Source organism: Nanorana parkeri, unplaced genomic scaffold, assembly GCF_000935625.1.
Source record: "Nanorana parkeri isolate BGI_ZX_2015 unplaced genomic scaffold, ASM93562v1 scaffold666, whole genome shotgun sequence".
NCBI classification, from domain to species: domain Eukaryota; kingdom Metazoa; phylum Chordata; class Amphibia; order Anura; family Dicroglossidae; genus Nanorana; species Nanorana parkeri.
This window is the reverse complement of record NW_017306934.1, coordinates 1,097,406-1,107,690: the sequence shown is the minus strand read 5'-3', so window position 1 is coordinate 1,107,690 and position 10,285 is coordinate 1,097,406. Positions and strand designations below refer to the sequence as shown.

Genomic DNA, 10,285 nt, shown 5'->3' with positions numbered 1-10,285 from the left:
TTTATTTTATTTTTTAAATTATTATTAATATATGACAAGACATGCGCCTGTAATATTTCTGGACTCCTCTTCACCTGCCCCCAGTACAATAAAATGCCTGGACTTAATAGCCTATTCAGCGCCTGCGCGTTCAGCTACTAACAATAGAATTCTGAGGCTGCGTCACTGCACGTGACGCGCAGTCTGGAATTTTCACAAAGTTCGGCCCTTGTACTACATAGTTGTTCAGCTAAATGGTAATTGTACAGAGATTGTGGGATCAGATTGTGTTAAACAAGTGGAGGGATAAAGCTCACAGTGACTTTACTATGGGGGGAATTTATCAAAACTGGAGCAGACAAAATCTAGAGCAGTTGTCTATGGTAACCAGTCAGCTTTTCCCTCTCATTTCAAAGTTTAACTGAACAAACTGAAGATAGAATTTGATTGGTTGCCCTGGACAATTACAGCAGGTTTTGTCTGCATCTGTTTTGATGAATTCCCATCTGTGTGTCCAGGATGGCACAGGCTGCCTTCCTCTCATAGAAAGGATTCTAAACAAGTTCTCGTTTTACCATAAGTAGGGAAAGAAAGTTGTCCTTCCTCCCACAATGCATAGCGCCGCCAGAGCCCTGCCCGTGGTTGCCATGACAGCTATTGTGGACGCGTTCTATCACCATGGTAACGGAATGCTGTCCCGGATACACAGAGCAGCCGATGTGGATGGGACGTGCTGGGGGAATCCAGGAGAAGCTGATCACAGAGGAGGAGAAGGCAGCGGACTGAGGAGGTGACTACAAATCCAGCACAGCATCCCCCAGTGATTACACACAGGCAGCCTGTGGAACTACAGGTCCCAGCATGTGATTGGAGGGACACAGGTTTTCTGACAGTTTATGACATACCATGTGTGGTGCAGCCGGTGACAAGTAAAGACAGCTCCTGTACACAAGTATAAACACTGTTCCAGATATTTCCCCTTATATGCAGTATATCTATAAGCTCCTTCCTTCTGTGTATTTCTCATCGGGTGAGCAGTGTCACCTCCCTTCATATAGTGTGCTGTACACATCTTATACTGCATTGTATTGTGTCACTTTCATTTGACTCACCAGCCCAGGGCTGACCATACACTATACAATCTCCAATAGATCTGCCACCAACTATTGCCATGGCCGCCTGGTCTGATATCAATGGCATGGATTGTTTACATTTGTTGTCATACTGCAGAGTGATGGCAAATCTAAAGAAGATTGTACAATATTATTGTATAGTGTATGGGCAGCCTACAAGGTTCAGACTGATGAGTGCTGAAATGCAGCCTTTTAAAGAGTACCTGTAACATGCTCCCCGGCATTGCAGATCATTGTCCCTCAATACATGCAGGTGCTGTGCTTTCCAGGGTGGTGTATGAATGGTTTCATGGTTGCCACCAGTGCTTGTGTATGTGTAACCATAAAGAAGAACTCCGCACAAGTAAACATTCATGTTACTGGGCACTGTTCCTGTGTTTTACAGTACCTCCCATAATGCTTCACTTTGTGGCCTGCACAATGTCCTCCCATCATGCCCCTCTGTTTCCTGTGCAATGTGCTCCCATCATGCCCTGTTCTGTCCTCCCATCATGTCCTGTTCTGTCCTCCACAATGTCCTCCCATCATGCCCTGTTCTGTCCTCCACAATGTCCTCCCATCATGTCCTGTTCTGTCCTCCGCAATGTCCTCCCATCATGTCCTGTTCTATCCTCCACAATGTCCTCCCATCATGTCCTGTTCTATCCTCCACAATGTCCTCCCATCATGCCCTGTTCTGTCCTCCACAATGTCCTCCCATCATGCCCTGTTCTGTCCTCTGCAATGTCCTCCCATCATGTCCTGTTGTGTCCTCCGCAATGTCCTCCCATCATGCCCTGTTCTGTCCTCCACAATGTCCTCCCATCATGTCCTGTCCTCCGCAATGTCCTCCCATAATGTCCTGTTCTGTCCTCCTCAATGTCCTCCCATCATGTCCTGTTGTGTCCTCCACAATGTCCTCCCATCATGTCCTGTTGTGTCCTCCACAATGTCCTCCCATCATGTCCTGTTCTGTCCTCCACAATGTCCTCCGCAATGTCCTCCCATCATGTCCTGTTCTGTCCTCCTCAATGTCCTCCCATCATGTCCTGTTCTGTCCTCCGCAATGTCCTCCCATCATGTCCTGTTCTGTCCTCCACAATGTCCTCCCATCATGTCCTGTTGTGTCCTCCTCAATGTCCTCCCATCATGTCCTGTTGTGTCCTCCTCAATGTCTTCCCACCATGTCCTGTTCTGTCCTCCGCAATGTCCTCCCATCATGTCCTGTTGTGTCCTCCTCAATGTCCTCCCATCATGCCCTGTTCTGTCCTCCACAATGTCCTCCCATCATGCCCTGCTCTGTCCTCCACAATGTCCTCCCATCATGTCCTGTTCTGTCCTCCGCAATGTGCTCCATGATGCCCCACTCTGTATTCTTCAATGTCCTTCTATGATGCCCACATTGTTCCCCACACTGTCCTTCACAATATGTTACCCACAATGTGCCCTCATTTTGCCCCACTGTGTTCTCTGCAGTATGCCTCCATGGTGCCCTATTCTGCCCTCCACAATGTGCCCCTATCATGTTCCACTCTGTCTTCTCTAGTGTGCCCCCATGATGTCCTTTTCTGTCCTCCACCATGTGGTCCCATCATTCCCCCCTTTTATTAGCTACAAAGTACCCCTATCATACCCACTCTAAGGGCCTGTGTCAACGGGCTTCTGAGATCATTCAGAATTCATCCCCTAGACTTGTGTGGGTACACAGAACCTGTCTGATGTGAACAAATGCCCGTCGGCATATGCCCAGACCCGGATTCCCCACAAGGCCACCGAGGCCCGGCCTCGAGGCGGCAGGGCGCAGAGGGGCGGCAGCGGTGTCCTTGTGGGGAAGTTGAGGGCGCAGGGCGGTAAGTTGCCCTCTCTGCATTGCACAAGCAGGACTAAATGTAGAGTGAGGAAGCCGATTGTACGTTTACATGTCATCTCAGGTATGTCACCGAGATCACATGTAAACAATCTGCAGCCTCCCCCCCTGCAGATTGTTCTGCAGCCTCCCCCCGCTGGCTCCGTCCTCAGGGCTCCGCAGCCGAGTCTCTCCTCACTGCAGTGAGCAGAGCGGCCGTGTTAAAACTAACCCTGCCGCTCCGTGTAGACAGTGAGAAGGGAGAGCTGTGCTCTTCCTCTCTCACCTGTCACCGGAGTTCCAGCACAGTGCTGTCCTAGAACTCCTGCATTGGAGGTGACAGGGTCATAAAAAGTGATAAAAAAGTTTTAAAAAAAGAAAGAAACAGTAAAAAAAAAAACTAACCCCACCGCCCTGCCATCTGGTTGCCATTCTCCATTGATGGGAATGGGGGGGGCGTATTGCGGAACCCGACCTTGGGGCGGCAGGGAGAGTAAATCCGGCCCTGCATATGCCCTAACCTTTGCAATGTGTCCCAACTTCCCTCCCCACCTGCAACTTGCACCACCTGCACCACCAGCCTTAAGGTGGCCATACACTGTACAACCATTGCAAGACCTTAGTCTTGCGATGGTTGTAAAGTGATTAAAAAAACGTACGATCTGCCCATCTTGGACAGGCAGATCGTACTCTCGATCATCGCAAGCCCGCCCCCCTGAGGGGCGGGCTTCCGATGACCGCAATGCTGAACGGGCAGTGTGCGCGTGCGCACACCGGCCCGTTCGGCATTTGTCTCCCAAGCACCGTTCAAACCAGCCGAAAATCGTACGATTTTCGGCTGCTTTTCTAGCGTGCTCCTTAGACAAAAGACGTGCGACCGTACAGTAGAAACGGTCGCACATCTTCGTTCACACTGCTCGATTCTCGTACGATTGCGGATTTTCCCGCGATTCTCGTACGAGAATCGAGTAGTGTATGGGCACCTTTAGGCAGCCAAAGGTCCAGAGACACCCCTGTCTCGGCCCCTAAACATTGGTTGTTGACTTAACATGACGGCATTACCTGAAAAGTCCAATTGTGGAAAAAAGTAACCTTATGCAGCAGACATTTTTGTTACAGGTAGCAGAGCTTCCCTGGAACAATGTTGCCAGTCCCCATCCATATCCCCACTGACTCCACATATGCCGATCCTGGATCCAATTGCACGTAAGTTTGTTGATTGCTGTGTAACCTGTGAGCCTGTAAGATTCGTAAAGTGATATTAAAGTCACAATGTTTTTAAGCTTTTTCAGATGCAATGAAATCACTTACAATGGATGCGGCTCCTTGACGTTTAAAAGTTTTAGTTTCCTACAGAATCAGCTGGTCCCTGAGCCCTGGTCCTGATATCCTGATTGAGGGCCGGTTCACACCATAAACAGTGCGTTCCAGAGCGGTCAGCCCTTTGAACGCACTGTATTCCATCCGGCTACCTGCGTTCAGGGGCGCAGCACTATTTTTCAAGATCTCACTGGTGCGGGCGATCACACTGCAGGTGGGGGGCGTGGCTGCAGTGCCATTGACTTTAATGCACCGCCGTACCCCTTCCCACCCCTGAACGCAGGAAGCTGGCTGGAATGTGATACAGTGCGTTCCAGAGGCTGACCGCTCTGGAACGCAATGTTTATGGTGTGAACCGGCCCTGAGGGTGGCTCCTTTACCTTGCAGGTTCCTAAGGAGCCACACTTATGTGTGCTAGAAGCTGTGCGTGTTTCCACAAACACACAGATACAGCAAAGGAAGGCACTTCCCTGCCCCCTGCTCCTTTATCCAAGCTAGTAGATGGACAGCTTCTGTACACTTCTGCTGCCTTGTGATCTTGTACTGGACAGGAAGTTGAGGGAAGCTGAGCTGAGAGCAAGTTTTTTGAGTAAAGCGTTTGGGTGTAAAAGTAAAGAATACTTTGCTGGGTGATGTATAATTGATATGAATTAAAAAAAAAAAAGTTTGAAAGTTTAATATTACTTGATTGAAGTAACAAAAAATGTGGGGATTCAAACACACAACAAAAAGTGTGACCATTTCAAAATCCAACAAGCTTATGTAGGTGTGATGGTCAGGTGTTTATTTGTGGGCACCTGACCATCACACCTACATAAGCTTGTTGGACATCCCATTCCAAAACTCTGGGTATTAACATGGAGTCGTGTCCCCCCCCGTCCCCCTGTCACAAGATTTTGGAGTGTGTGTATGAGAATTTGTGCCCAATCGGCCTAAAAAGCATGTGTGGGGCCAGGAACTGAGAAGACCTGGCTCCCAACCGGTGTGCCAGTTGAGATCCCAAAGGTGTTCAATAGGGTTGTGGGCAGGGCTGTGTCCGAGACACCTGAGTTCCTCCACACCAAACCATATCTTTATGGCCCCGGCTTGGCTTTGTGCACCTCTACTCCATAATTTGAAGTGGTGTCCACATACCTTTGGCCATCAAGCATCTACAGTATATATTGATATTTTGGCAGAACAATTTAGAATGCACAGGTTCTAGAAAACAGTACACCGACATATGGGGCCACAGCATATCTCATGATACATGTTGGATGGCAGTAATAATAATACATGACCTGCATGTCTTTTATTGAGTCTTTAGTATTATTTCTCTTCTACAGAACTCCAAAGACAGCCAGCACTGTTCTGGATAAAGAGGAGACAGAAGGCAGTGTATTGGACTATACTGAACGATCCCAGGACACACACAGAAATGACACTCGTCTACCAAAGCGACAGTCATTCCCCAATGATAAATTAACAAAAGCTGAAATGAGGGTGGAGCAGTTCATCAGAGACAATGAGGTGAGAGGGTGACAGTTCTTTTTATTGTACTGCACTGCAATACGACAAGCACGGAGCTATTATACTTTACATGATGGCCTTTTCTGCTGGGAATTTAGCCTACGTTGGCACCTACTAGTGGTGGCAAGGGCAGATTTTTCTTTGGTCCTTTTTGCATGCTTGTAGTTAGGTCAAGCACCACAGCTGAAGAGGGGTTGCAGATTTGTCATAGACAAGTCATAAAGAGTACCTGTGTGTAAATTTCTCTGCAGGATGTAGACTGGGGGATTGATGCATAAAGCATCCAGCTTCAAACTGTGCAGTAGGGTTTTCATCTTCACACAAATGTATTACTTGGTAAGACAAGGAGTTAAGCCTTAGGGCTCATTTACTTGGGAATTGTCCAGCACATACAGCTCCGTGCTGCGTGCGTGGCCGTATCGGGCAGCTCTCGGGAAGGACAGGTGCTGTGTGTGATTAGCATGCAGCCCCTGTCCTTCTCTATGGGGCCACGCGGCCGTATGCTGCCCTACGCTCACCCGCCCTGCACGTCTGTGTGGGTGCGGGTGTCCATACTAATACGCTGACAGGATGGATCCCGTCTGCGTCCGAGCCGGGACACACGCACCAATACGGACCTGCACTTGAAGTGAGCGTAGGGGAGCGATACGGCCGTGCACACAGCACGGAGCTGTACGTGCTGGACAATTCCCATGTAAATGAGCCCTTAAAGCCCATCTCTGAGCAAATAAAAAACTACCCTTGCAGTAGGATTACCCCTGCACTGCAAGGGTTAAGTGCTCATTTATGCCTAGGGGATCGGAGTAAAGCACTTTTACTTGCCTGATCCCCACTCCCCTGGTGGTCAGTGCTCACCTCTCTTCCCTCCGCTCAGGCTGGTAGAATGTCCCTCTGTGTACTCACGTCTAATGCAAGTCTATGGAATCTGTATTAGAAGCAATTAAAACGAATGGTCTTTCGAACAATAATCGATCAGTTGATGGTAACCCGATGATTTTTTTTACCGTACTCCTGGCTGAATTTCCTCAGCCAGTCAGGCTGCAAAACTTTTTTTGAATCGAACAAAAATTGAAAAAATCGATGAATTAGTGTGAAAAAAATCGCAGCATGAACACTGCACATGTGCAAACGAAAATCCATTCTGTCGATCGGTCTGTGCATGATGGGGTATTCGAGCGAAAATCAAACGACGGCTTGATGAGGGCACGGAAAAAATCTAATGATAATCGATAGATGTATGGCCAGCTTTAGACTCCCTAAGTCCAGGGGAGCGGGGCTGCGTGGACCGGCCTAACAGCCCAGAGGGAGTTGCCAGCAGTAGGGATTGGGTAAGTAAAAAAAAGTGTTTTCCTATCCCCTAGGCCAGGGGTGCCCACAAGGTCGATCACGATCTACCAGTCGATCGCGTAGCGATCACTGGTAGATCGCACTGTCCTCTCCTCCCGCCGCTTCTCTGGATCCCCGCTGCTCTCCCCAGCGGGGATCCGAGAAGAAGTGAAGGTACCGGGGGCGGGGGAGGGCGGAGGACGGAGCCGCTGTCACAGAACTAATGAAGAGCGGTGAGGAGAGAGAGACGCTCGGCCAGGATCTGGCACTCTGTACAGAGGCTCCTCCCCATTCAGAAACTGCTTGATAGTAAAATATTTTCTTAATGAATGGGAAGCCTCTGTGCTTTCCATTCATTTAGAATAGAGGCTGCAGAAAAAAAGATTGAGTACTATGTGTCCTCAATTTCTTTTTCTATTTTAAAAGGGAAATATCAAGGGGCTTTTTAGACCCCTAATATTTCCCCGAAGCCCCCCCAAGAGTAAAAAAAAATAAGAAAATTTAAAAAAATAAAAAAAAATAAGAAAATAAAAAAAAATAATGAAAATAAAATAAAAAATAGTAAAAAATAAATTTAAAAAAACTTTGTTTTTTTTCTTGCCTCAGGCGCAAAAGGAGCTGGCTACGGCTATACTCCCGTGGTGCTCGTGCGGCTGCCGTCTGAATGTGTCAGACGCTGCAGATGGAAAGGTGCAGGACACCCCATGTGCAACGTCGGCCACACGAGCACCACGGGAGGACAGGACGCCGGGACCTGTAGGGTGCACTGGAATGTAAGCCGGCCGACTCCCTGCGTTCAGGTGCGGGAGGGGGTGTGGAGCTGTATTGAAGTCAATGGCATCGCCCACATTGCGATCGCCCACACTCAGAACGCAGGCACATTAGTGCCTTCATTGCGGTCCAGTGCGATCTGCAAAAATAGTGCTCGCAGCATTTTTGCGGCTCGCACTGGACTGGAACACAGGCACTAATGCAGGCGATCGCACTGTGGGCGAGGGGCCTGCCTGCGCAGCCTACGCCCCCTCCCGCCCCTGAATGCAGGTGTTTTTTCGTTGGTAGATCTCAATGAGCTCGTCATTTGAAAAGTAGATCTCCAGACGAAAAATAGTGGGCCCTTGCGCCGCTGCCCTAGGCACTTAACCCTTGCATTGCATTGCGGGGGGTAGCCCCACTTCAAGGGTAGTTTTTTTGTTTACCCAGAGATGGGCAAATACAATTTTCCAGTTATATGTCCCATAGTTATTATTATTATTATACAGGATTTATATAGCGCCAACAGTTTGCGCAGCGCTTTACAATATAAGGAAGACATTACAATCACAATACAATTCAAGACAAGATAGTAAGGAGGGCCCTGCCCCTGAGAGCTTACAATCTAAAAGGGAGGGGCAAGTGATACATGAGGAGGTAGTTGGAAATTAGATTGTTTTTAGTTAGGTTCACATGGTTTTTGCATGTCTTAGCATTTAAAAATGTGCGTTTCTCCCTGCATAGAGATATGTATTGGGACCAAAACCACATGACATCCACCTGAAAATAGCTCCTGCATCTCCTGAATTTTTTTTTTTTTTAATAGAACCAATCGATTAATTGAACAAAATATTTGCGCAACTAATCGATTATGAAAATAATTGTTAGCTGCAGCCCTAATTTACAATTGCTACCTCTTCAGTTCCAATATTCCACCCATACTTCAAAGACATGGTGGGAGGTTAATTGGCTCAGTCTAAATCAGCCGTGTGTGTATGTGATATAGGGACCTTGATGGCAGGGACTGATGTCAATGTGCAACTATGTAAAGCGCGTGAATTGTCGGCACTATAAAAATACCTGTAAATAAATTAAATAAATCCCACATTTAAAAAAAAATAAGGACTAGGATGGTGGGCAGAGCCATGCAAGGCATTCCTTTATTACACGGGGCCAACGGTACATTCAGGACCATGTGGCATATATACAGCCTTATATTACAGAGCCTATTATTCCGAACTGCATACAGCTGTTTCAGGCTTGTTGGTCATCATTAGTGCTGTATCTATGCTATAAACAAGCGGTTCTGGATATACATTTGGCCCGGGCCGATTGTCAGCCAGGCACTTTTATATTCCAGAAAAGATCAGCAAAGACAGCTTTCATTTTTCTCTCATGAAATTTCTTTATTGATGTCTGATTTTGTTTCTTGATTCCTATTGCTTTACATTTAACACTAACAGCTTTATTTGATAGTTCCCTACAGCTCACAAGGAGTTAATTAGATGTGTGGCACTGTGCAGAATTATCCATGGGGACTTCCACTGGAGACTTGCTGAGGCTTTTGCCAACCTTGCATATGGCTACCTTACTTATAAAGGTACTGTGTCATCAAATTCATAAATACTAGACCTGCCTTTCTCAACGAGGGTGCCACAAAACTTTGTAACAGTAGGAGTGTGGTGTGAAGGGGGGACTGAACACTATCAAGGTTATTCACAAAAGGGTGAAGGGTCTGGAGAAGGCAGGAGAAGTGACCAATCTAGGACAACATCGCTGAACTGGAAAGTGAGCTGAATTGGAGAATTTTTCCGGTTCAGCGATGTTGTCCTAGATTGTTCACTTCTCCTGACTTCCCCAAACTCTCCACCCTTCAGTGAATAGCCCTGTATGATGTGAAGGGGGCTCCTTATGTAAAAGTTATATCTGATAAGGGGGTGCTCTGATAATAAAGAGGAGCTCCTGATGTGAAAGTGGGTGATTCTAATGAAAGGGTGACTCTGATGTAATGGGGGGAATCCTGAAATGAAGGGGGGACTTTGATGTGAAGGGGGAACCCCATTTTTGTGTGTTTTTGCATGCTGTGCCCCCTTACAATCCATTACATTTTAGACTGTGGTGCCTTGAGATTTTTTATACTTTTAAAGCATGCCGTGACTGAAAAAAGGTTGGGAAGGTAGACTACAATGACATTGTATTGTACTTACTAACACGGCCAGGCTGACCTGTAGGTGGATGAGGCAGCCACCTTGTCTGCAGAACCCTACAGGGTGGAGGGGGGAGCAGAAACAACCCGTCATCGCCTGCATTCCCAGCCACACACACAGTACCTGCACTGCTGCCCGTCTCCCTGGCCACACACTGGGAGGGTGTTCACGAGATCCCCGATAAGCTGCACTAGTTTTTGTTTTTCCTCCCACACCGCCCCCCCCCCCCATCATCT

At 47.7% G+C, this 10,285-nt stretch overlaps 1 protein-coding gene across 1 annotated transcript in view; it reads left to right on the top strand.

Moving 5' to 3' along the window:
* Positions 1–741: 741 nt before the first annotated feature.
* Positions 742–10,285, top strand: part of TTC23L (tetratricopeptide repeat domain 23 like) — a 20,002-nt gene continuing 10,458 nt past the window's right edge. The window contains exons 1-4 of the mRNA XM_018563459.1: positions 742–769; positions 4,057–4,143; positions 5,583–5,766; positions 9,319–9,442. Of these exons, the coding sequence (XP_018418961.1) occupies positions 4,079–4,143; positions 5,583–5,766; positions 9,319–9,442 (373 nt within the window). The 5' untranslated portion in view covers positions 742–769; positions 4,057–4,078. The remainder of the gene's footprint in view (positions 770–4,056; positions 4,144–5,582; positions 5,767–9,318; positions 9,443–10,285) is intronic.